Source organism: Capra hircus, chromosome 18 (genome assembly GCF_001704415.2).
Source record: "Capra hircus breed San Clemente chromosome 18, ASM170441v1, whole genome shotgun sequence".
Classification (NCBI taxonomy): Eukaryota; Metazoa; Chordata; class Mammalia; order Artiodactyla; family Bovidae; genus Capra; species Capra hircus.
In genome coordinates, this window is record NC_030825.1 from 25,634,646 (window position 1) to 25,661,416 (window position 26,771).

At 60.1% G+C, this 26,771-nt stretch overlaps 1 protein-coding gene across 4 annotated transcripts in view; it reads right to left on the reverse strand.

Annotated features, from left to right (window-relative positions):
* Positions 1–26,771, reverse strand: part of GNAO1 (G protein subunit alpha o1) — a 179,058-nt gene that overhangs the window by 2,914 nt on the left and 149,373 nt on the right. For 2 of the 4 annotated variants that reach the window (XM_018062013.1, XM_018062012.1), the window contains exons 4-7: positions 23,794–23,954; positions 17,582–17,710; positions 15,677–15,806; positions 2,466–2,619 (exon numbers count right to left, since the gene is read on the reverse strand). In XM_018062013.1, coding sequence (XP_017917502.1) covers positions 2,466–2,619; positions 15,677–15,806; positions 17,582–17,710; positions 23,794–23,954 — 574 coding nt within the window. Of the gene's footprint in view, positions 1–2,465; positions 2,620–5,275; positions 9,661–11,744; positions 11,899–15,676; positions 15,807–17,581; positions 17,711–23,793; positions 23,955–26,771 lie in introns of those variants that run through there. The other 2 variants (XM_018062014.1, XM_018062015.1) reach the window with 2 other exon arrangements.

Consider the following 26,771-nt stretch of genomic DNA (forward strand, 5'->3'; position numbering starts at 1 on the left):
GCTAAACGTGAGTGACCAGGACTGGGGGCATGGGTACCCTCCATCCCCAGGTAGGAAGTTTCAGGGGCTGGTGGTATTGTAATACTAACTGGGGCCCCACTGGCACCCCCAATTCCTTGGATGCTCCTTCGGTCCTGGCCAGGGTCTGGTGGGGGTATCTGGATGACGTAAGGACAGTTTGCCCATGAGTTGCAACCCAAGCCCCATATCTCTATTCTGTGGTTTTCTAACAACATTAAAAAAAAAAAAAAAATCATGGACTAACCCAGAACTGCCTAAAAGCTCGTCCAAGTATAGTTGCCCCATTTTCTTCAGTGCCCCTAGGAGCTGGCCAGCATGGAAATGATACAGTCTGACGTTAAGGGTGGGCGGCTACACCTCCTCCACCCACCCCTACAGCTGCCCTAGTCTCCAATGAGTCACAGGGGGATCTGCAGCTTGGGCGCTGGAAAGTGTCTACAGCCAGATAATTAAATGTGAGGGATCAGGGCTAAGCGGTGGAGACACCCCTGGGTAGGGGTCAGGGCAGAGACCAGCTCTGGACAGCCCACAGGGCAGAGAGCTGCAACTCCACCGCTGGCTGGCCACCAGTGAAGCATTAAGTTGGGGGCGGCTCAGGAACTAGACACAGCCCCAGGGAGGACCCCACCAATGGCCCTCCCGTGCATAGGGGGCCAAGACAGCACCCGTCGAGGTGAAAAGTGCCCAGGAGTGACTCTGAGGGTGCCCGTTCCTCCCTTGTCAGCATCCACTGAGTCCGTGCCCTTACACAGCCCGACGGTCCCTCAGAGCTCCCGAGACATCCCGAAACCCACCTGCGCACCCCAGCCCCTCCAGCTGGTTTCGTCCCCACAGGCCTAGGCACCCTCAGGGGCCACCTCATTGACCATTTGTCACCCATCATGTTCCCCGAACTCAAGCTGGATCTCTCTGGAGATCCTGAAGCACTCAAGTGTTTCCCAGAGTCAGACTGACTTCACCTGGGCATGTCCACCACCCCACACAACCCGGCAACGAGCCTGACCACTCCTCAGGCCGTGTCCTGAGTTGGGCTCCAGGGGCACCAGTTCCCTGGGGACAAGGAAGAGCCCTCGGAGGTGGCACTGGCCTGAGAGGGGCTGCCGAGCCCCATCTAGTGACCACTTTTTGAGGACCCAAGTGGTCCTGAAGGTCCTTGCTGGGGCTGGGAGAGGTAGCTGCCAAGAGGGGATACGGCCTGGCTCATCCCACCCTGGCCACCCCCCATGCCCGCCTGGACTCGCCCCGCCCTGCAGAGGGCACCTCGAACACGGCCAGTGCCCCCGTTTGTGGTGTCCATCCTTTGGATGGTACTGAGGTGCTGATGGCAGGCGTGGGGCAGGCCTGGCAAGTGGGTGCCATCCTCTCCATTCCTCCCTGTGCTCCCCCCAAGCGGTGGGGGTTCCTGCCTACTGTGGGGCCCTGATGACACACACACAGGCGATTAACCTGCCCCAGGTTGTGGTCTGGCTCCAGAGGCCGCTTCAGCCTCCCTACAGCCTGGGAAGGGTGGGTAGCCGGCAGGTTCACACAGGGGAGACAGGCAGTGCTCAGAACAGGCCAGTGCACCCTCCTCCACACCCAAGGGTGAGGGCGGACTCTCCCCAGTAATGGAGGAGGTTGGCGGGGATTGGAGGGCAGCATCCACTGCTCCTGGAATCGGGCTGGATTTGAGGACCCATGTCACCCTGGGAGCTGAGCCTATGCCCTGGGGCTGTCAGGGAGAGAGGGTTTCCGACTGAGCCCCCCGGGACACATCCTCTGGTGCCACCCGAGGAGCCCCTAGAAGCTTCCCAGTCCCCAGGGCAACAAAGGCTGGGCTCTGGCCTCCCATCAGTGCTGCTCCAGCCTTTAAGCAGGAGGTCAGAGCTGGGCCATCCTACACAGCCAGCCTCCATCAGCTGCCAGAGACAGCCTTATCACGGGGGTGTGTGACACACTCCCCTTGAGCCAGCCAGCTGGGAAGGAAAAGCCCCTGAGAAGGCGTGGAAGAGAGGCAGAGAGGCAGGGTGGGAGGAGGCCTGCAGAGTCAGGGTGGTTTGACTGGGGAAAAGGCCAGGATGGAGGGAGAGCAGGAGAGGGTAGGTGGGATGCTGGTGGAGGTGGGGAGCAGGGCTGAGGCGGCCCGGGCCCCACTCATCAGGCACGGGTGCACCCTTTCTAGTGCAGGAAAATAGGCTGTGTGGCCCGGCAGAGGCCCAGGGCAGGAGTTAAGGAGGGGTGCTGGGGAGATGGGAGGCCAGGACGAAAGCAGAGGGGGAATCTGGGGGGCGGTCCGGCCTCCCGATCTTGCCACGTCCCTCCAAGTCACCTGGTCACAACGTGCGAGCATCGTGAGGGTTCATTTCCCACTACGCCCAGGGCGGCACCCTCGCCTCTTCTAGCCCCTCCCCACCTGCCAGATGCCCGGGAGATGCAGGTCCCTGGCAGGCCCACGCGGCACCCACCTGTGTATTCGGGAAAGCAGATGGTCAGAGGTGACTTCTTGATCTTCTCCCCAAAGAGGTCTTTCTTGTTGAGGAAGAGAATGATGGAGGTATCGATGAAGAACTTGTTGTTGCAGATGGAGTCGAAGAGCATGAGAGACTCGTGCATGCGGTTCTGCAGCCCCAGGCGGGGAGGGGAGAGAGCCAGACAGACAGCGAGAGGGACAGACGGAGACAGGGAGAGAGAAGACGACAGTTAGGCAGGAGAGGGAGGATCGGGGCTACCTGGAGGCTCAGAAGGGCTGCTGGGCCCCAACGGCTCCTCGGAAGGCGGACAGGTAGAACGTCCCGCACAGCACGGCGCTTCCTGTGTCCAGTGTTCAGAGCAACCCATGCTCCCGTCTCGGGGCCGGTGGCAGAGAGAGGACTGGGAACCAACCAGGGCTCCCTGGGAGAGGCTGAGGACAGGGAGACCAACCCTCCCCTCTGCAGAGTCCGAAGCCATGAGAGGGTCTCCCTGCGTCTGTGTGCGTACGTGTGTGTGTACACGTGCATGTGTGTGTGTTGGGGGGATTGCTGGACAGGAGCGTGAGATCTGTGCTCTTGCCTTCCGGTCCACACCTTTCCTGCTGGGCCTAACCTGTGGGTGGCGGTGTCCTCCGGGAGTGGAGAGGGGCTCTAGGCCCTTCCTGTGACTCCTGCCAGCACCCTCCGGGGACTGGGGAAATGCTACTGCACAGGCTGCCTGGGGGATGGCCGCACTCCCTTGGGCTGGGTCAAACTCAACCACAGGTCAGGTCACGAGAGCTGAAAGCCGTGCAGAACTGCTTTGCACACAGGAGTTTGTTTAGTAAATGAACCAAAAGGATGTGCACTCCCAATCAAGCAGGACCCTGGGGACAGCCTTCTGCCCTGGGCAAGGACGACCTTATTCTAACCAGAATAAGAATAAGCAGAGCAGTGGTGTGGGCATCTCTGGGCGTTATCCCTGGAGATAGACAAGCAGGCAGTGGAGCCGAGTGGGCTGCTTGAATGTGAAGTGACCACCACCTGTCACCGAGTCCCACTCTGCCAGCTCTTCCCTGCCTCATGTCATTTAACCCCATTAATCCTTAGGGGACACAGAGGTGACAGGGCTGGGACTAGGAAGGACAGAGACGTGGCCCCGACTCTGGGTCAGACCACAGCTTCTGCAACACAGTGGGTCTCTCCAGCCAGCGTGAGTAGCCTGCGGGCTCCAGAATAAATGGTCAGAATAAACGGCCGGCCTCGCATGTCTTTGTCCATCTCTTGCATGGCTGGGTTGTTATCCCGGTGACCTGGAAGAGGCATTGGCACCAAACCCTTGTTCTTACAGCCAAAGCCAGTTGGTGGAGGGGGTGGTCTTGGGTCTCAGCTGCCCCTCAGGGGCCCCTAGACAATGGTTTTACTGCAGCCTCTGGGACCTGCCGCACACATCTGGCAGACTCCTATAGTCTTACTATCCTCCTGGCCTCAGCCAGTCCATTTCATTCTCAATCCCCCACCCAGATTCTGCGGGTCGGTCACTGCATAGTCACCCTCGAGTAGAGAAAACGCATGACACTTCCCCCTGGTGCCATTTCAGTGGAGCCTGTTCAGAAGCGGGCAGGCAGAGGTTTCCTAGGAGGTCAAGCAGGTGCTGCTCGGGGCCAGGGCTGGGAACACCCAGGGTCCCTGGCCCACCAGGGAAGCAGAGCAGAGCCGCTCCAAGCCAAGGATTCCACAGGAAACGCCTCCCCACCACGCAGCAGCACCTTGGCCTACAGCTGCTCAACCACAAGCTGGAAGCCCATGGCCAGAGGCAAGGTCCCACCTTGCTGCCCAACTAGCTCAATTCGATCTATAGACGTGGGGGGGCATGTTGGGGACACATGCCCAGGGCACTCCCAGAACCAGAAGAGGCCCCCATAGAGACCTGAGCTGAGAGTAGGGACTCTGACCATATGGCACATGGGCTGGGCTGGGCTGAAAGGTCTGGAGGCCGCCAAGCGTTGGTCCAAACGAACGATTCAGGCCAGCTGCCCGGCTTCAAGTCCCACTAGGCTAAGGCTCGGCCCCTGCCCGCCCCGGGGCTGCAGGGCGGGCGCTCTTCCCGCTCACACCAGCAGGGTCAGTGTGCAGCCGTCTGTGGGGCTGCCGGAATGACCAGCACAGGCTCCTGCTCACAGAGAGCGCACAGTCTAGTCATGGAGAGAAAGTGCACACCCTTGAAGAGGTCCCGGTTCCAAGCGAGCGAGCGAGCGGCACAGAGCAGGAGAGGGGCCTGCAGGCAGTGAGGCTCCCTGGGCAGACCTGGGGGGTGAGCCTGGACGGAGGGAGATGCAGGGACGGTGGTGGGGAGGGGAGGCGCCGGCACTGAGACCCCCTCCTCACCCCGCAGGCCTCACCGCTCATCACTCTGAACCCACTGGAACCCACTGCCAAGGAACCAAGAGCCCAGCCTGTCCGTACATGCTTGCCCAGAGAACACGGATGCCAGAACACGTTCAGAAGTGATGTCAACATCTGAGAGAAGAGAAGGAAGCCAGGGGTCACAGCCAGGCGACAGCACCCACCCCAGCTCAGCATCACCTTCCTGTCTCTCCCACTCGCCAGCAGAGTGTGGCCAGTGGCTGGCGCCAAGCCCTCTGGATGGACAGGGCAGCCTCTGCCCTCACCACACCCCCTGGCACCTGGAATCCCTCTGCCCTGGTGCACTGTGCCCTCTGCCGGGTAGCCCGCAGTCCGGCCCCAGGACACGCAGCATGAGGTAGGGTGCCCGGCAGAAGCAACTTGGGCACTGATACAACACACCACACTCACACTAGAAAAAGCTGGCACTTTTTATTAATGGTAGGTGACTAATAAATACATTACGTCAGCCAATAAATTATTACAATGACTAGAGATTTATTAAACCAACGAGTCACTCTTCTTACAAAATTACAGTTAATATGGGGTGGGTGGTGGTGGGGCTGGGAGGTGGGACCACTGTACCTAAGACAGGAGGTTTGCTAAGGAAGGAAGGGGGTGCCCAGGCCCACCTCTGCCGGGCACAGGAGGGGAGGACGCAGGGGGACCGAGGCAGAGGAGAGAGGGAGGTGAAAGGCCTGGCTGCTCGGGGAGGTGGCAGGAACGGGGGTGCAGGGGTGTGGGGGGCAATGAGAGGACAGGCCATAGGAGAGCGGTGCCTGTGAGCCGCTGGCTCTGCAGGGAACGGGCTGTGCGTTCAGGCTGGTGGTCTGGGTGCACAGGGTCTGGGTGGGCCCTCTCTGCTTCTGCCCGGGGCCAGGCCCTCCCCCGACAGGGGCCTTCACCTGTTGGGGTGGGGTCTGCCTGGAGCCCCCAAGGGAAGGCCTTACTTTGTTCCTGGCCCAGAGGACTGAGACTCACCTTTCTAGGGGTGAGGGTGGAGTCAAGGGCAGCAGCTCACAGACCCTGTTCCTGATCTGGCTGTCCTATCTGGTCTCATTGCCATGGGCAGCTGGACCCTTCTCTCTGTAGGCCTGTGGGTTGACGTCAGGGGGACTGTCTGGGGGGTGCTGGCCTCTGGCACCCCAGGTTGAATCTCTGTTGGCCCTGGAGCTGGAGCCTCGGGCCTCAGTTCCTGAGAACTGCCAGGCTGTGCCTGACGGCATTCAGAAGGCTCAGGGAAGGGCAGGGGCCACCTGAGGAGGCTTCGTGTGCCCTACCTCGCAGAGAGGGGGCAAAACACTGCCTGGTCTGGAGAAAAGGCCGGGGCCCGGACTGCAGTGGATTTACTCACCAAGAGGCATGTGCTTGGCCTGCCCTGGGTCAGGCCAGAGAAGAGGGAGGGGCCAGGAGAGACACGGGCCAGAGTGGAGAACTGGCAGGATCACGCACCAGGCAGAAACTGTCCCAGGGCAGGGAGGGGTGAAGTCTCCCCTTGCAGGACTCACCCTGGTAGAAGGGAAGGGCCTAGGCGAGCTGATGCCTGGTCCTCCCCGCTGGGGGTTTACGGACAGCCTTGTTGTGGGGGCTCCAGGTAGGCAGGGCACTTGTGGAGTCACAGAGGACCGCCGTGGGGGCAGGGTGCCTCCAGTTTCTGGGGCGTGGAGCTGGATATGGGCGGGGGGGGGTGGTTGGCGCTGGGCGCTGGGAGGCCCAGATACCGGGGTATCCTGGCACCAGATACCAGGGTGGTCGTCTGCCCGAGCTGTGCCTCCTGCCCGCATGTGGCCACGGGCCCCAGGCTCTGCTGCGGCCAGAGAGCGCAGGGGGCCAGGGTGCTAGGCCTCTAGTGCTCCGTGGAAGGAGGCCCTAGAACTGTACTGTCCGAGCTGTTGGCAAGACACCCCAAGCCATGCTGTCTGCTCAGGGCTGGGGCAGTCCCTGCTCTTTCCTCAGGGAGGAGGCTCCACTGAGACTCTTCGCGGGCCTCAGGCAGTGCCCCCTCCAGTCAGGCCAGAGTGCCTTGGGGCCCCTCCCTGCTCTCGGTGGGAAGGCCAAGCGCCCGCTCTTTCCAGGGCAGTCGGCGCAGGACACAGACGCTGCCCACAGGCATCCAGGTGGCAGGTGCAGCCTTCAAGGGCTCGGCGTGGGCGCCCCTCCCAGAACCAGGTTCCCTTTGGCCTGATGACTAGAGGCCCTCAGAGGGCGGAAGCATGGCCTCTGGGGGCCACACATGGGGCCACCTGGTCTGGTCACTCATAACACTGCCCCTAGCACCACCACACCCACGACGGAGCCAAAACTTGTCTGTCACCTCAGCCGCTCCTCCGCAGGGTGGAGCCACCTGTGACGATGCGGACGGGAGATGCCAGTGGACAGGAGGGAATTTCACCCCAGACACCTGCTCCTTGGGGGCTGTGACTAGACAGCCAGGGACGCCTGGGCAGGCCCGGGTCAGAGGGCAGGAACAGCACAAGCAGCTGAGCAGGGCAGAGACAGAACAGGCCACCCAGGGGACAGAGGGGCAGGAAGGCCCCAAGCACCCAGCTCCCCAGCCTCCTAATGCTGCAGGCAGGGTGGGCTGCGGTCCGGGGACCTCCCACCTGCCTGCTGCCCAGGAGAGCTGGTGACCGCCATCTCCAGGATGACGGCCTTAGAGATGGGGCCTGTCAGCTGCTTTTGAGCCTGGAGTCATAGGACAGACTGAGGGGCACAGTTGGTCATACCCAGGGTGGTGGTGTCCAGAACTAACAGCAACGTCTTCAGCACTGGGCAAGATGGCCTGGGCTGCCCATATGGGACATGGAGGCATTTGGCTCCAGGGGCCTGATCTCTGCCACGACCCAGCACCTGGTACAAGGCACAGCACACAGCAAGGCAGACAAGACCGAAATGGACCTGGGCTGGCAGGGCGGCTCCTGGATGCTTGGCGAGTTCCCACAAGACCAGGGGCAGCAGTGGAGAGCCAGGTGGGGGACGGGGCTCAGCCACCCCTGAAGGCATCTGGCACTAGGGCAGGTGCCCTGGCTCTCCACTGCACCACCCAGAGCTCTGCCTGTGGGAAACAAGCAGCCCAGGGCTCCTGGCTGCAGGGCAGTCGGGGGCTGCGCTGGGAGTTCAGGGGTGCTGCCTGACCCAGGACCGAGCAGAGCCCAGTGTGGGGGCTGGAGGAGCAGAGGGCCTGAGGAGGGAGGAGCTGGAGCCCCCTCGAGGGGTAGCCCCTCTCTTCCCATGGGCACATATGTCTCCCCAGGCAGAGCCATCATTCAAGGGGCAGAGCCACCACCCAAGCACATGGAGCATTTGCCAGGCTGTGGGTTGGCAGCATCAGCCAGGAGGGGCACCCAGGAGAGAGGGGGTGGTGTGTTCACCATCCCAGGCCAGCCAGGGCCTGAGTCACCAGGAGGAGTCACCCCACCCTTTTCTGCTCAGGTATCTCAGGAGCAAAGCTCCTCCAAGGGGTCTGAGGACTCTTGGTCCAGAGGAGGGGACTGGGTGTGTGTGTGGGGTCCAGGCTGCACCCCTCACAGGGCACTCCAGTGTGGTGGGCCTGTCCACGTGCCTTCCTCTGCCCCCTGAGCTGGCGGGACCCCAAAGGCTGCGAACAGACTCTATTTCTTCACCAAGACAGGAGGAGGCTGGGACATTGGCTACAGGGGCCGTGTCCACACCTCTCCTGGGCCTCCTCCACCCCAGGATCTCCAGTCCCCAGGCCCCCTGGGACCCCAGCATGTTTGCACTGGATTCACCCTGAATTCAAGACAAAAAAGCACATCCCCTCACACTCCAGAATGGCTGCCTGAGACCCGGCTGAGGGCAGAAGTAGAGGAACCACCCTGGGGCCTGCAAAGGCGGGGTGTGAGGCCCCCATGGCAGTCTGGGCCTCCTCTCCCCACGGCTTTCCCCCACCGACCTCTGTCCAGGTACCGCGGGACTCAACCCTTCCCACCACCCCTCAGACACCTCTGCAAGAAGTCAGTCTCAGAAGCATTTGCAGACCTACGAGAGTTGGGGGTGGGGGTTCCCCAGGAGGGTACTGGGGAGCCCAGAGAAGGAAGGGCTGGCTCCAGGGGGTGGAGATCCGAGGGGAGGAGGAAGGGAGGCAGTGGCCAAGGCCTGAGCACCCCCAGACCCACACACAGCTGGTGGCCTGGTCCCACCCTGGCTTTTTGGTGACGGAGCTGCCCTCGACCAGAGAGACCCCAAGAAAAGCTGAGCAGTGGCTCCCACCGCCCCCAACCCTGCACAGCCTCAGATGACAGGAAGAGACCCCAAGACTTCGAGCGTGAATCACCGCACGTAGAGCACACACCCACTCCGGCGGCCTTGACCCCACAGCCCTCTCCCCCAGGGAAGAGACCCGGCGACGAAGCAAAGGCTGGCGAGTCACCCGTTACGGCAGGTGTGGGCACTCGGCGTCCCGACCAGCCCCATTACCACGTTCTGGCATCTGGGGCCAGGGTGGCCGTGGAGGGCGCTTCCTGTCCACCCCCCTGGTGCCAGCCGCTGGCGCTTCCTTGTCGAGGGCAGAGAGTGGGCTGGGAGGTGGTGGAGCGTGGGCTCCAGGGTGGGCTGGGGCAGCAGGGCGGCAGGGGGCTGGGCAGCGAGGCCGGGGCTCAGTAGAGGCCACAGCCCCGAAGGTTTTTGGCGATGATGACGTCCGTCACGGCATCAAAGACAAACTGGATGTTGTTGGTGTCGGTGGCACAGGTGACATGGGTGTAGATCTCCTTGTGGGCGGACTTGTTCTTGCTCTCATACTGGGCCTGGATATAAGCCACGGCTTCTGTGAAGGAGTTTGGGCCTGCAGGAGAGACCAGGTCGGGAGCTGGTGAGGTGAGGCCCCCACCTGGGTGCCAGTCAGGCCATAGGCCAGGGAGTGGACACCAGGGGCCCCTTAGTGACTCCCTTGCAGGAGGAACCTAAAGACAGCTCAGCGCAACCAACAGCAGGTTATGAAATCAAGTCTGCGGCTCATGTCCAGTTTAAAAACATGAAGGAAGCGAGAGCACAGACCTCACTGGGTCTCACCGGCACTAAGGGTGGGGTGCTGTTTCACAGAACTCGTTTCAACTTTTATAGATGCACCTATATGTTCCTGACGCAAACATGCTTCCTTCCTGGGGGTCCTGCCCAAAGAAGCCTGCACCAGCGCTCACAGGGGATCAGAATTCTGCCAGCCCCTGCAGGCTGTCCTCTGCCAGCGGCCACTCCTCAGAGCAGACAGGTGTGCCCTCGCCCTTGGCCGCTGCTGGGCAAGCCGGGTGGACACTCAGCAGTGCTCGCAAGCTGCCCTGGCCTCTTTCCTCTCATCCCCTCCTGCCTCCTTCTCAAGTCCACCTTCCAGGGATGAACTGTCTGGCCCCCTGACTTGCTGCCACACTGCTCTGTGGGGTTTCAGGAGAGCAGCTGCTGTTCAGGGAGGAACAGAAGGGACTCCTGGCTTTGCCTGAAGCCTCCACAGGCCCAGGCAGGGTCGCCAGACCCGCCGAGGGAGGGAGGGAAGGGGCTGGGTTTGGAGCCGCAGTGCAAACCAGAAACCTGGGAGGGGCACGCCTGTGGAGATGGGGGGTACCTAACCCCTTGGCACAGGGGCACAGACCTGGAGGGCCTACTAGACCACAGCTCTTTCCTAAATCTGGGCCGGAGGTGAGGGAGAGGGTCCCTGGGACCTCGTCAGCACCAAACTGGCCTTGGTGACTGACTCCCTTGCTTCTTGCTGCCCTGCGGGCCACAGTCTTGGTCACCTAGGGTGGGATGCTCGGACCCTCCACAATTCATACGTGACTAAGCAGAGGCCGACTGGTGTGTGCACAGGGTGCTGAGCCCGGCCCGCCTCTGGCCGTGTGCTGCTGGGGTCTGGTCCGGGGGCCGTCAGCCTAATCTCGAGGAAGGGGAGAGACAGTAAGCTGCACCACTTGCCCAGCTCTGAGCCGTGGCCCCCACGTCCACTCCTGGGGAATTGGGGTTCAGCCTGGAGGCTCCCCTACACCAAGCTGGGACTCTGATTCCCCCTGTGCTCTCCAGGCTGGGGGCTGGGCAGGCTGGAGATGCCCACTTCTGCTTCCACTTGTCTCTCTGACCAGGCCCTGGCCATCCTGCAGAGCCAGTGGGCCAGTGGGCTACTCCAGCCATGCTGCTGCTCCACGGGGGCCTGGTCAGGCTGCCCAGCTACCCGAGCTGGGTGACCCTGCCACAACCGTGACAAAGGTGGCCTCCGTCGGTCACAGCGTCCTCTGCAGCGAGGTGTGAGCAGGACCGTTTATGAGGCTCTCGCATCCAGCAGGCTTTTTGACTCATAACTACCCATGTGGGGTGCCCTCAGGGTACTTCTCAGTTGTCAACACGGTCACAAAAGCGTGTTCGGTGAGCACTTACTACGCGCCCACTGCCATGCTAATCAACTCATTCCTGCTCACTTTGTCCTCCTGGCAACTCTGGGAGGAAGGGATGGATAATCACGGTGATTACCCATCTCACAGATGTGGAAACTGAGGCTCTGAGAGGTTGTATAACCTGCTGTGAGTGGCAGAGCTGGGGCAGATAACCCTGGGCTGTCTGGCTCAAAGCCCCATTTTCACCCAAGTATCATCTTGGTGTTACCGCTGTACTGACAAGCTCTACATACAGACGACTAAGCTGAGGTCCAGAGGCTGCCAGGGTCAAGGACTTGTAAGTGGCCAAGCCAGGATTCCAGCCCTGCTTCCTCTGACTAGGAAGCCCAGCTGGCTGCCCCGGGCCCCTTGCTACAGCACGTTATGGGGAGGCAGGGGACCCGCCTTCGGCTCTGTGCTAGACCCTCTGGGGCAGAGCCTGGTGCGTCTGCAGCACGTGGTGAAGGGGGACTGAGAGGCCCCTGCAGTCCCTGCGGGAAGCGGCCGTCTCTACCTGTGTACTCCGGAAAGCAGATGGTGAGCGGAGACTTCCTGATCTTCTCTTCGAATATGTCCTTCTTGTTAAGAAACAGGATGATGGACGTGTCCGTGAACCATTTGTTGTTGCAGATGCTGTCGAAGAGCTTCAGCGACTCGTGCATGCGGTTCTGCAACAGAGTGGGGGAGAGGCGAGTGAGGCCTGCGTGGCGCCGGGGCCCTGAGCCACCGCGGCCAGTGACACAGAGGGACAAGCGAGGGGCGGCCTGCCAACACGGCTGAACGCACCACCAGGGACAGAGACGCAAGGACCCACAAGGACAAGGACCTGGTCCCTGCTGCATTCGACACGCGGGTGGGGTGGGGGTGGAGCGGGGAGCAGGGCAGGGTGGGGCAACACTGTGCCTTCCCCAGAGAGGGCTGACCTGGGCGGGAGCAGTGAGGTCGCCGGAGTGACTCCAGCCCACCATGGAGGGGACATGCACCATGCACGCGGGGGCAGGGCCCCGCCACCCTCCACATGCCCACGGGGGACCGCGGGGCATGCAGACGGCTCTACAGGGGGTCGCACTCGGCTCCACCAGCGGGGGCGGGAGGATGCACGCATTCAGCTGGGAAACATTAACCGAGGACTGAGGGATCCTCGCATTAATCCAGAGTTGGAAGCAGACACCAGGGGGACAGCGTCGGGGGAGTGCTCTTGCTGTGGCCTTGGTCTGGTTGAGGACCGGGTGGGTTGCCTGGGCCGTGGCTGGGCTGGGGGCAGCTCTGTGTGAGCTGCTTATCGAGACTGTGTTCCCAGTAGAGGGGCCAGAAGAACCCCAAGATGAAAGCCAGCAAAACAGATTAAAACAGAGAGGAAGATAAAAAACCCAGAAAACATGAGAAGGAAAGAGAGGGAAAAAAAAACCCCAAAACTCCAAATTAGTTCAACCAGTCTCAGGCCAGGAAGTCAAAGCCGATCTGTCTGGAGGGCCTCCAGGGCAGGCTCCAGAGACCACGGCCGCCCCAGGTCTGTGGACCGTGTGGCTGGAGATGGAAGGCGAGGTGGGGCGCACCAGCCTAGGCTGGCCGGTGAGGAGGGTGGGACGCGGGAGTAGGGGCAGGCTTCACAGCAAAGTCACCCGGCGGTGCCCTGGGAACCTGCTGCTTTCAACTCTTAGCTGACGGTCTCAGCTGGAAGGAGGCGCTTCATACCTGCCCGACTTGCAGCGTCTCTCAGAATCTGCTCATGGGTTTGGCCTTGGTTTGGCAAGTTAAGGCCCTGCAGGCGGCGGTGACGGTGCTGCTGCTGAGAAGTTGTGGCAAGTGAGGCCCAGGGCCGCAGGGGTCCGGGCTGTGGCAGGCAGGGTGGCCAGCTGGTGGGCGGGCAGCCACCAGCCCCACGGTTCCTGGCCAAGCTCCAGGAGCCCCCAGACACCTTTTTCTCAGGCAGCCCCAATTCTCACCCCCCACCTCCTCCGGCCTGGGAGGGCGGGGCAGGGCCGACCAGAGAGGAAGGTGGACAACCAAGGACGGGTCAGCGGCTGGAGCTCTTGCTCCCGGAGGCAGCACGTGCGAGTCCCACCACTTGGCCTCAAGGGGTGCTCTTGGGCAGAGTCGTGCTGCAGCTGCCGTCTGCTACGTGAAGGGTCCCGAGCGAGCGCAGGCACTCTTACAGCCCCTAGCCCCAGGGGTCCTCAGAGCCGCCCAGAGGCCTCTTGTCATGGGCTCCACTTTACAGAGGAGCAGGTGGGGTGGCTGCCACGCTCCCACGGCGTCAGCGGTGGCGCTAGACCCCGGGCTATGTCCACCTGGCCCTGGACACACAGGCAGGGCGCTATTCTCACTGGCACCATGGCAAGGAGCTGCCTCTGCAGGCTCTTGTCGAGTGGTGATGCCAACGCCCGAGCTCTGGAGAGGCTGCCGCTCTCTCCCGGGTGGAAAGGAACCCAGGAAGAGCCCATTCGCAACCCCACATGCTGTGGCTTCCTGTCCTCGGACCCAGCCTTTGTGAAGAAGGGCAGGGAAACGGGGGAGGAGCCGAGGGAGAGGATGGGACAGAGACAGTGAAAGTAGGAGGGCGAGGAGGAAGGTGCTCCAGAATGGGCCCTGCGCCAGAGCAAGAGCTGGTGAGGAGCTGGCACAGGGCTGGCGGGCCGGCAGGCCGGGAAGGCCGTCTGAGCGTGAGGCCCAGCACCTGCTGGGTTCACTTGAGACTCCCAGGCCACAGAGCTTGGGACCCCGTGGCTGCCAGACCCGCTCCGACATCCTCTGCTCTGCCCATGCTCCGGAGGCCAGTGCGCACCCCTTCCTGAGAGGGCCTTGGGCCTTGGGACTGAGCCGGACGGGTCTCCGGGAAGAGGCCTGGGGCCCTCGACACTCCACTGCTTGGTTTTCTTTCAAACTCACAGCAGCATCAGCTTCCTGCACCAGCCCTGCTTCCCACTCCCAGGAGCAGCAAGGAGAAGAGATGAGCCAAATGGAGCTCAGACCACACGGTGGCCCGGCGGGCTGTGAACAGTGGGTCCAGAAGCAGGGTCAACAGTGGATCAGTGAGAGATGGGCTGGGGTGGTCTCTGTGTGCGGTGCCTTATGGGGGCAGCAGGAGCCGAGCTGGGCTTCGGGATAGTCAGTAGGTCCAGGTCTGGGGGTCTTAGACACCACGGCTCCTGAGGCCACTGAGAACAGTGCCAGCGTTACAAAGAGCTGCACACCTGGGGTCCCAGAGCCTCGCCCCGGAACACAGCAGGGTTTGTGGGGTTCCTGCTGATGCCCCGCTCGGAAGTGTTCCAGGTGCCGAAGGAGAAAAGGCAGGGGCGACAGGTCAGCATGCGGCGCAAGTGCTGACGGCCCACCCGGCCGGTGGCTCTGGCCCCATCTAACCACGGCACCGTCACTGCATAAGCCCGACCTCTCCACACGGCGGCGCCTCTTCCCATACCACCACACCCCAAAGCCCAGCAGACCTCAGTAGCAGCCCCGTGGGACCGGCAGGCAGGACCGACGACGAGACAGACCCGGAAAGAAGACAGCCTTGCTCAAGGCCCACCCTGACAAGCCCAGTCCCAAAACCTCAGTGCCAGGGGTCTGTGCCTGCCTGCATCACACACAGGAGCTAACGATCGCCAAGGATGTGACCCCACGGCCCAGAAGCCCCACCTCAGCGGGTGCTTGCCTCCTGAGACCCCACCAGGCCCACCTCTCTGTGGGCAGCTCAGTGGGACCCCGGCTCAGGACAACCCTCAGGGACGACACAACCACCAGCCCAGGGCTGCTAAGCCAGAGACGGTTCCAAGTCCTTGAAGATTCTCACCCCACTGCCCACACCCCACCAGGCGGGTATGATGGTTACACCCCTAAGATAGAGAGGGTGCTCCCTGAATCCAGCAGCAAACCAAGGTCAGGCCCAGAGAAAGGCAGCACCCCCTGCAGAGAGGGCCCCCCTCTGAAGTTCCCCCCAGCCTGGCAGTTCTCCGAGGCCCCAGACTGAAGACGCAGAGACGGAAGGTGGGAACCCAGGCTGGCGCCCTCCAGGGGAGGGGCCTGTGCCCCCCACCCTGTCATTCACCATGAGCCCTGGCCCACGGCCCAACCCTCTGCCAGCCCTGTCCACTGCTCAGGGAGGGCTGTCGGGGCTAAGAACTGCTATTTCTGTCTTACATAAATTCTTGCTTGACTGCACCCTGATTTCATTTAGGATTTGCTTAACTTGGTTCTAGCCTGACGGCCTCTGCGACTCTGCTGTGTTTACTGCAGAGGCCCTTGCTGCCTGTGCCCCGGCATCTGCACACAGCCTCTGGCAGGGGGCCCAAGGCTGCCTTCACTGCACTGGCATCATGAGGCATCTGGCTGAAGTCAGGAGAGAGGTGGGAACAACCAAGCCAAGGACGGACCCCCACCCCTGCAGCCGGCTCCACCCGAGAGGCACCGTGGGCCACTGAGGCCGGGCGGGCTGGGGCCACTCACCGTGGTCTCGTCTTCATGGAGCACCTGGTCATAGCCGCTGAGCGCGACGCAGAAGATGATGGCCGTGACGTCCTCGAAGCAGTGGATCCACTTCTTGCGCTCAGACCGCTGGCCCCCGACGTCAAACAGCCTACCGGGAAGACAGGAGAGCTGGGGGTGGGGGTAGGGAGACCCCAGCAGGTGTGGGGACACTGGTCAAACTGCGGGGTCAGGGAGGAAGGCTGCTGTGCACACAGCAAGCCTCCCAAGGAGCCTCGCTTCGGGCTGAGGACCGAGCACGGCACCCTCGGGGTGGGGTGGCCATCACTGCTCTGCCCCGGGACTGGGTGGTGCCCCACACAGCGACGCCAAGACCCGCCCCTGCATCTCAGCGCTGTCGCGAAGGGGTGACCTCGGCTGGACGTGCCTTCACAAGCCTCCAGCTTTCTGAGCATGTCTGTTCACGTCTGTGGTCCGGGGAAACCCCAGAGCAGCCTGGGAGGCACAGAGGGAGGTGGGCAGGGACCTGCAGCTCCCACGTGGAGGCCCAGTGAAGCAGCAAGGGGTTGAGTGCAGGGTGCCGGCGGGAGTTGGGGTGAGACCAATGTCGGTCTGCAGACATCTGGCTGTCAACGTCTGTCTCTCTGCTCTGTGCCCGCCCTCCCTCACCCCTTCTCAGCATCATCCCCCGGGGCATGAGAGCTGTCAGGGGAGATGGTGGCAGAGGGGATTTGGTCCTGGAAGTGCGAGGTCAACCTCACATCTAACGCCCTGAGTGAAGATCCCAGGCCTGACGCACAGCTGCCGGGGTGGGCTGGGCCCCGACCCGCTGATAGAGGAGAGCAGCTGCAGGCCGAAGCCCACAGCGGACCTGGAGCAAGGACACAGGTCCGGTCCTCATCCCGTCACCACCTCCCTTGAACCCTGCTTCTCCATCTGAAATACTGGGCCCTGGTGATGGTCTCTGAGGCCCCTCCACAGCACATACTCTCAGCTGCTGCGGGCCAGGCGCCCCCAGCCCAGCTCCACACCCTCTGCCCTGATCGGTAAGTGGGAGAGACTGAGGGACTAGGGCACAGGGGCATCTCATGGGGCTGCCTGCCATCCCTGCCTTCCTCGGGTTCACGGGAGGCCTCAGGCAGCCTCACGGGGATGGAGACAGAACTCCAGCCCTTTGTCTGGGTGGGAGCAGGCAGGGGCTGGGCCTCAGGCTGGGCAGGGCCAGGCAGTGGCCTCACTCGAGTCTACTGGTCTACTGTCCCGGCTATCCTGGCCTCTCCTCCTGTTCCACCCAACACCCAGAAACCACACCCAGGAGGCAGCTGGAGGCAGCTAGGGGCACCCAGGCCTCAGGGCATGCAAGCTGCCCCAGGTGGTGCTATGACGCCCTGGCAGGGCCTACGGTGCTCAGACCCTGGGCCTGAGCTATGTCCTGTGCTCGGGAACAGACTTGCTCCTCCAGGTCTCAGTTTCCCCTATATACCTGGAGAAGGTGGGCCAGCTGATCTCCAAGCCCCTTCTAGTTCTGAGATGACATGGGTCCTTGGGTCACACAAAACATGTTGCTTAGGTTCGCCCGCTCTTATCCCCCACGCCTCCATGCCTTCAAAGACCACCTGGGATCCACCATCCTCCCCGTCAGAAGTCAGGCAGGGACAGGACTCCCCTCCTGTGTCCACTTGAATCCTCCCTGTTTCTCAGAGCCCCTCTCCAGGATGCTTCTTCTAGGAGGCCTCCCTGCTCACCACAGCCCCCGACCTTGGTGGCAAAGAGGGGTACACACAGGTCCCTTCTCGCATCCAAATGCTTGTCCCAACTTGAGAGCTCCCTGAGACAGGAATGCGCCAGATGAGCTGAGGCTGGGAGGCAGGGGTCGCCCGTGTCTTAGCACCCTCTCCAGGGATGGGGAGTCTCCCTGGCCCTCACCTGAAGTGGAGGTTCTTGAACGTGAAGTGGGTTTCTACGATGCCGGTGGTTTTGACCCTGGTTCGGAGGATGTCCTGCTCGGTGGGCTGGTAGTCGGCGGCCCCGATCCGGTCCAGGCTGTCCAGGTAGCTGGGGACGGCAGCACACGGGGACTGTGGACCAGGTGTGGGCACTGCCCTCCCAGAGCGCCAGCCCCGACCCAAGCCAGGGAGGGACGGCATCACCCGTCCAGGGCCAGGCGTGGGGCGGAGCTGAGGAAGAGACGCTCACGTCCCGGCCTCAGGCGCTCAGAGCCTCTAACTCAGACCAAGGGCTTCGCACGCAGTTCCAGCCTCACTCAGACAAGTCAGACTTTTCAATGAGACTAACATGTTTATGGGCTTTCAGGTGGTGCTAGTGGTAAAGAAACTGCCTGCCAATGCGGAGATGTAAGAGACTCGGGTTTGTTCCTTGGGTCGGGAAGATCCCCTGGAGGAGGGCATGGCAACCCAGCCTAGTATTCTTGCCTGGAGAATCCCATAGAAGCCTGGTGGGCTACAGTCCATAGGCTCCCAAAGAGTCGGACATGAATGAAGCAACCTAGCACGCACACACGTGTTTCTAACACTGTCATTCCTTCATCTTAAAATAACAATGGGCTAAAGTTAGCTTCTAGTCTTTCTGTGCATTATCATGTTCCACCCTTAATTTCTTAAGGTAAATGTATTATTTCCTAGATTAGAAAACTCAGGTTTTCTAATGAAGGTGAGTGCCTGGCCCAGCCCTGAGTCAGGGTTTTGGATCCCACCTCCTAACAGTACCCTGCAGTGCTTCCCAGAGGCCCTCTGTGCCTCCACCCACCTCTCACACTCCTCAGGTTTACCAGGGGGCTGTCGCATCTTCCCATCTGATGCTCCTGGGAGGGAGGCCCAGAAGCCACACAGACAGGCAGGGGCGGGGCCTCGCTGGTACCTTAGGCATCAAGGCCCCTGCCATGCCATCACTTGCCCTGGAGACAGACCTGGCCTGTGCATTTGGTCCTCCAAGGCCACACGCTGGAAAGGCTTTAGGGGTTGGTACGGGTTAAGGTTTGAACCCTAAGTCAGGGGGATCCAGGAAACTAGGAAGGAGGGAGCTCGCTCAGACTGGCAGGAAGATTCAGGGACCCTCAGGGCCAGCTGGGCAACCCATTCCCTGTGCAGGGAGAGTCACATGCAGCCCACAGGGAGCAACCTTGAGGGTCTGAGTCATGGCGTGATGTGGGAGTCCCAGGCTGTGCACAGAGGGGCCCAGCTGCATCAGCACCCACTCTAGACCCGCTGGAAGGGCGGGGCTTGGAAGGGCAGATGCCTCCAGGAGGCACCCTCTAAGGAGGGTGTCCACTGGTAAACCAACAATCCAAGCTGCCTCAAATCCTTATGAGAATTCTCCCTAGGTAAACATAGCCGATGTCGGTCCCAGGTTCAGGGAAGGTGAGCTTGAAGCCACACTCCTAGAAAGGGGATGACACTGCTGGGGGGTCAAGACTGGGTCTGCCCAACTGCAGAGCCAGTGCTCTTACACAGGCCTCCAGGCCTTGTCTCCGCCGTGAAAGGAGGGAGGCTGAGATGGCAGAGCAGACCTGAAAGCCCTGGCCGCCGTGGAGCCTCCTCGCCAGGCCCATGGGGATCTGGGCGGCCTCCAACCTCAGCCTGGAGCAGGTCCTCCTAACCTCTCTGTACGTGCCCCTCCTCTGCCCAAGCTGCCTTTGCCCAGAAGCGGTGCTGGTTTCAGGAGCCTCCTCCTGTCATCCCCAGCTGGAGACCTGGGCTGGGAGCCTCTGGTCTTGGCCCCGTTCCAGCTGGGGAACCCTCCTTTAGGCAGACAGCCTGGCCCTCCATCTCTCTGGCTGAGCCTCATGCAGGGAGGCGGCCATGGGAGGGTAGAGGGTGCGCTCAGGGGACTGTGCACCTGCTGTGTCTACTGCCTGCCGACTGTCCTGGGTACTGTGGGGCACAGGCCCCACCTCCTGGAGCCTCTGTTCCTGGGTGTGTGCGCATGAGGCAATTAGCAGAGCAGTAAGCTGTACAACATGTCAGGAGGTGGTAAGTGTCAGGAGGGAAGGCTCAGACTATCATAGGGGGAGGCCGGCTGGGGGCCGCTGTTTGGTATCAGGTGGCTGGTGAAGGCTCGTGGAGCAGGATAACATTCGAGAGGAGACGGAGGGCAGTGAGGGGATGAGCCTCTCGTGGTCCGGCAGAAGGACAGGTGGGCGCAGAGGCCACATCCACCGTGGAGGAGGAGCCGGGCCTGCAGGCTCTGGACAGGAGTCGGGGAGAGGCTATACATGGGGCAGGGCAGGGCAGGCGGTGAGCACTGAGGCTGGAGAGGGTGACGGAGGTGACGGCACAGCACACAGGCCCCTGAGCTCAGTGTGAGTCTGGGCTTTCGCTCTGGAGGGCTCTGAATGGAAGGGTGCTTTACAGGCACATCTCCAGTGGGGACCCGGGTCTGGGGAAAAATGATCCTCCCACACGATGGAACTAACTACCTTTTACAGCCCTGGCTGGCAGGTGCTGGGGGTTCTGGGCTTCCAGGACCTGTCTTGGAGCCATCGTTCAGAGGGGAGAGGGAGTGCTGGCTGTGTTCAAAGACCCACGACAGAGGGAGACCTAGGCCGGATGGCGTCCCCTCACCCCGAGCCCTGGAGCCTCCCCGTAACGTGAGAGGCCGGCTGGGCGGCAACTGAGCTCCGGGCCTTGGGGAGCCACTCACACTGTCTAGAGTGTAAGAGTGTGTGTGTGTGTGTGTGTGTGTGTGTGTGTGGTGTATATGTCTAGGGTGTGAGAGAGTATGTGTGTGTGTGTGAGGTGTGTGTGTGTGTGTGTGGTATGTATGTCTAGGGGGGGTGTGTGTGTGTGTGGTGTGTATGTCTAGGGTGTGTGTGTGTGTTTGTGTGTGAGGTGTATGTGTGTGAGGTGTATGTGCATGTGTGTGAGGGTGTGTGTATGTGTGGTGTGTATGTCTAGGGTGTGAGAGTGTGTGTGTATGTGTGAATGAGGGGTGTGTGTGTGTAAGGTGTGTATGTGTGTGGTATGCATGTCTAGGGGGTGTGTGTGTGTGTGTGTGGGAGGTGTATGTGTGGGAGGTGTATGTGCATGTGTGTGCGTGTGTGAGGTATATGTGTATGTGTGTGAGGTGTTTGTGTGCGTGTGAGGGTGTGTGTGTGAGGTGTATGTGACAGTGTGTCTGTGGTGTGTAGGTTGGGTGTGAGTGTGTGTGTGTGAGGTGAGTATGAAAGTGTGTGGTGTCTTTGTCTAGGGTGTGAGAATTTGTGTGTGTGTGTGTGAGGTGTGTATGAGGTGTATGTGAGAATGTGTGTGTGTATGTGTGAGGTGTATGTGAGAATGTGTGTGTGTGAGGTGTGTGTGCATGTGAGGGTGTGTGAGCTGTGTGGGAGGTGTATGTGTGGGAGGTGTATGTGCATGTGTGTGAGAGTGCGTGTGAGGTATATGTGTATGTGTGTGAGGTGTGTGTGTGACGTGTATGTGATAGTGTGTCTGTGGTGTGTAGGTCGGGTGTGAGTGTGTGTGTGTGTGTGAGGAGTATGAGAGTGTGTGGTGTTTTTGTCTAGGGTGTGAGAATTTGTGTGTGTGTGTGTGTGTGTGTGTGGTGTGTATGAGGTGTATGTGAGAATGCGTGTGTGTGTGTGAGGTATATGTGAGAATGTGTGTGTGTGAGGTGTGTATGTGCGTGTGAGGGTGTGTGTGATCTATGTGTGTGAGGTGTATGTGTGTGAGGTGTATGTGCATGTATGTGTGTGTGAGGTATATGTGTATGTGTGTGAGGTGTGTGTGTGCGTGTGAGGGGGTGTGTGAGGGTGTGTGTGGGAGGTGTATGTGCGTGTGTGTGTGAGGTATATGTGTATGTGTGTGAGGTATGTGTGCGTGTGAGGGGGTGTGTGGGAGGTGTATGTGACAGTGTGTCTGTGGTGTGTAGGTCGGGTGTGAGTGTGTGTGTGTGAGGTGAGTATGACAGTGCATGGTGTCTTTGTCTAGGGTGTGAGAATTTGTGTGTGTGTGTGTGTGTGTGAGGTGTATGTGAGAATGTGTGTGTGTGAGGTGTGTATGTCACCCAGAGTTGTGCCAGGCGACGGCCCTGTTAGGCCTCTCTCCCTTCCATCACAAGACATCTACCTCAGGCCCCAGACTCTGTCAGAAGACGAGGGCTAGCAGCTGAAACTACAACAGCAAAGCAACCCCGGACCAGAAAGTGTCCGAGGGCCTTCGGAACCTGCCTGCGGGCCCCCCTTCCCTGGGCAGAGCCCCTCCCAGAGAGCAGAGGGCCGCGTCCTCAGCTCACCTGGGGGAGTTGACAAGCACTCGCTCAAGTCGCTCCTTTTGACTTATCAAGGTAACTACCAGAAGAACTAAAAATAACCCTGTAGCTAGCCAAAAAACTGGGGGTGGAAGTGGAGAAGAGTGAAGGAAGGAAGGAAAAATGGGAGGCAGGGAGGGGAGCTCAATTCCTCAGCTTTCCCAGCTGCAGCCATTAAACACCATTGAGAGCAGGCAGGTCAGGTTTTCTGGACATCACTGGGACAAACAAACAGAGATAGTTAACAGTGGGAGGGGGACAGCCCTGGGAAGAGGAGTCTACTATGAATTTTATACCTTTCTATACTGTTAAAAAATTTTTTTTTTTGCAATGGATTGATATTCTGATTAGTTAAGTGGCAATCATTTAAGTGGGGGGCACGATTTGATGTCCTGAGGTGCCCCTGAGGGTAGTGGGGGGATGGGAAGGGTCTGGACTAAGGCTGAGTGGGGGGCAGGGAGTGGGAGAGGCCTGACTGGCTGGGGGCTGGGGGGACACCTGGGTCAGAATCTATGATTTGCGTGTGGACTTGAGCCTCTGGGCTCACATCCCCGCCACCAAGTTGTCCCAGGGGCTCATCAGGGACTGGGGCCTGGGTCACTACCACCTGGGACTCACAGGACACAAGCGCTTGCCCCCGGGACAATCTAGGTGTGCAGGGGGGGAAGGCGAGCCCCTGGTTTGTCGGCTGTCCTCATGGCCAGTGGCCACGTCTCAGTGTCTGTTACTGGAAGCTGCCTTCTCGGTGCTGGCCTCCTCTACATCGGCACCATGGAGACCACCGTTTCTTACTCTCGGCGCTACTGACACTGTGGGTGTGATAGTTCTTTGCTGTGGAGGGCTGTACAATGAGTCTCTAGGAAGTCAGCAGCATCCCTGGCCTCTACCCACTAGATGCCGATAGCACCACCCTCATCAGGACAACTGAAAACCTCTCCAGACCACTGCTGGTGTGTCCTGGGGGGCAAAGGGGCCCCGGCTGAGAGGAGGCTGAGCAGATCAGTGTTGGAGAACATGTGTCTCATGCCCACTGAAAACCTGGGCACGAGTCTGTAAACGTGAGTGCGTTTCCTGAAAGCTGGAATGCAATCCCAGTGTCTTCAAACAGAAGACGCATCTCTGACCACTGAGGACCATTCCCTGGAGCCCTGATCCAGGGGCCAAGGACATGTAAACCTCCAGACGCCTGGAGTGACTCGGCTGCAGTGGGCAGTCATGTGGCCCCATGGTCACTGGAAGGGCCACCTCTCTGCCCTCCCCTCTCTTGCCCACCCACTCTCTCTGGCGTTCAGTGCTTCACCCCCCCTTCTTTCCTGCCCTGAGGTCGATCTCTCCCCTCTGTCCTCTACTTTTCCTTATTAGTTGTAATGCAGTATTAAAGTGTATGCCTATTATTTCACTTGTCTGATGGTTACATATTCCTTATTTTTAAAGACAGAAATAGAAAGCTTATTATTTTCTCAAAAAGAAAACCACGTAAGTTATTTTCTGCCTGTTGCCCTTGATTAGTACTTACGGGGTCAAGGATTCTCCAGGGGAAAAAAAATGTTGCTGCACTGAAAACCTTCCTTCGGGGGGGTGGGGGCGGCCCGGCCCACTCCAGGGCAGGCGGGTGATGGCCCTGGCCCTCTGGGAGCCCTGCTGTTAGCTGTCTCTTGTGCCCCTGACTTCCCTGGCCTCCTTCTCATCATGGGGGGCAGGGGATGGGCAGGAGGAGATGGCCCTTCTCCTTCCTTCCTGACATACAAGGCAAAGCATCTCACAGCGGTTCCAACCTCAGCCCAGGACGCCTTCTTGTCCCACAGTGCCCGCCCCAAGCCCCTTCCACGCTACATCGCTGCCCTGCTGGTGGCCTCCTGCCTGCCCAGGACACTCACTATTTGGCAGAGTCATTGAGCTGATACTCCCGAGACCTGTTGAAGCACTCCTGGATCCCCGAGTCGCCCCAGAGTCGCATCATGGCGGAGAGCAGCTCTGGAGAGAAGGGCTCCGTGTCTTCCATCCGACTCACCACGTCACACACCATCTTGGCATCAGCCTGTGAGGAGATGAGGACACGGACAGAGTCTTTTATCTGTGGGCACAACAATGACCACTGGCCGGTGACCCCACTCTCGAGTCCTTTGAACCCCACCACCCTCCAAGATACCAAGAGAGACAGACACCCCCCTCCCCCGCAGGCCACGGCTCATGGCTCAGGAAGTGAGCAGGAGGTGGCAATCTGCAGGTGGCCTTCGGGGTGGGAAAGACACGAAGGAAGGGGGTAAGGTCAACACCTGGAAGGTGCATAGCTGACAAAAGATTCTCTACCAAGGTGCTTGTGTGTGTGTTAAGTTGCTTCAGTTGTGTGACTGTGTGACCCCACGGACTGCAGCCTGCCAGGCTTCTCTGTCCATGGGTCTCTACCAAGGTATGTAGGGGGCAAAGCCTTCGGTGGAAACTTTCAGAATCGAGCTGTCAGCTCAGTAGCTATTCACGCGTCAGGGCCTGTCTAATGCAGCAGGTCAACGTGAAGGTGCAGGCACTGTGTCCCCTACTGCATGCCTGCCCTGGGAAGGAAGCTGTAACTAGCCTGGAGGCAAGCAGGCCTGGCCCATGATGCCAGCCCAGACCCAGCTTCCTAGGGTCAGTGTCCCACAGACCCCAACCCTCAGATTCCCAAGCCTCCCACCAGGAGGGCGTGGGTCCCGGCCCCTCTCTAGCACCCGAGCCTCTCCTGCGGGCAGCCACCGGAAAGCTGGCCCTGGGACCCAGGCGCTGAGTGCCTGAAGCAGGCGGTGACTCAGGGAGGCACGGGTGGGGGAGCAGGGGTGGTGCCTCCACCTGGGGCTAAAAACAGGCCTGTGAGTCAGGGCCCACACACTGATGCTGCTCCATGTGCTCGTGTGACCTCAGCAAGGCTCGCCCATGTGAGGAATGACGGGGAGAAACCTGGCCAGTTTCCCAAACTTCTTCCTTTGGACCCCACTGTCAAGGTTTCTGCCTGATCCAGAGAGAAGGGACTCGGGGACCAGAGGGTGGTGGGCAGGGCCAGACTTCTGCTAGGGGGAGACACCCTCCCACCTAGAGCCATGTTATGCCTCAGCCAGGCCACTAGAGGGTGTGGTTTAGAAACGTGCGCCTGCAGGAGCCACTTGGTGCTCCTCTATGTCTGACGTGGAATCCTGGGAACTGCATTCCAGTGGGATGCGGTGCACGGTCTGGGGAAGGGCAGCCTGGAGCTGTCCTCCTGGCTCCGCCTCATCACCGAGGTGTGGTGGTAGGGGTCTTGTGCTGGCGACACCTCTCAATCGGCCCTTGCTCTCCCTTCCGTCTCCCCAGCTCAGTGCATGGCACCACGATCGGCCCAGCCACTGAGACTCAAGTCACCCACCTCCATCCCCATATCCACTTCTCCCCATCTCCTCTGGGACACCCCTGAGTCCAAGCCACCCCCTGGTCTCTTCCTGGCTGTTCCTGGCCCCCCTCCCAAGGGTTCCTTGCCTCCCTCTTGCTTCTCTTCTGTCTGTCTGCCACACCACAGTCAGCAGGGAGGCTGTAGAAAAAGAACTCCCCATTTTTCCAACTGGGGACACTGATATCCAACTTAAAGATGGCATCTCCTCTTTTTGCTTGTGGCAAAAATGTGACCATGTGACCAGTTTTACCCATGGAGAGATCAACCCAAGTGTAGTGAGGTCTTTGGAAAAGGCTTTGTAAGGGAAGATGCACCCCTTTTCTCTCACTTCTTCCTTCCTTCCTGAAACCTGTGATGGCTGGAGCTCTAGCAGCCATCATGGGTCATGAAGATAAGATCTATACCCGAGGGACAGTGGACTGGCGATCTAAAAACAGTCAGGTCCTTGACAACTTTGTAGACCCTCCATACCTTCCGCATTTTCCTTTTTCTTACTTTTACTTTTTGCTTTTTTTTTTAACTTCTAGCTCATTTAAATCACTGTTTTCTAGGTCTCAGATATTCACAGTCAAACCTAATTCTAATGGATACAATAACTCTCTCTGTTTAAACTCTCAATAGCTTCCCATTATTTCTAAATTCCAAACTCCTTACCATGACCTCCAAAGCCCCGGCCTGACTGCGCTCTGTTCAGCCCACCTCCCACCTTTCCCCTCTCCTGGTCCTCTAAGCACACAGCCTTTCCTCTGTTCCCCAAGCAGTCAGGGTCATCTTGCCTCAGGGTGCTCCACCCAGCCAGACCATCCTTCCCCGGGCTCTGCCCCTCTCCATCTTACCGGCACTTGCTCAGGGAAGCCCTCCTCTATGCCCCCAGGTGGAGTCTGGTGCACCAACCACACCATATGTCACAGCTGGCGCTGCCTGTGCCTGTCCCTCGGCTTTCTGCTTATTCAGGGCACCCCCATCTCACAATGCTCTGTACACAGTTGGTGCTCTGCAGTATTTGTGAGATGCATGGGTCCTTGGCATCTTACTACCAGGCATGACCCGAGTTTCTCACTCCATGCACTATGTCTCCCAAGTCTTCTAATCTCGTCCGTCTCAACAACAGTGTGTCTAGGTCAACCACAGCAACAGCTCTGCTAGGGAGCCATCCTGTTTAGCAGATGGGGAGATTGAGGCTCAAGGTCACATGCTGCTAAGTGGGAGAGCCTGGGCCCAGGGTTACCCCCACTGTGCTCCAGGGGACAGCCCTGGACTTTCCTGGGCCCACGGTTAATCCCTACTGTGCTCCAGCGGACAGCCCTGGGCTTGCCTAGACCCAGAGTTAAACCTACTGTGCTCCAGGAGACAGCCCTGGACTTGCATCTCAGACACTGGTGCCCAGCCCAGCCCCTCACCTCACCACCCTGAGCAAAGGTGTGGGCCATGGGTAAGAGAGAAGGAAGGGTGAGGGTG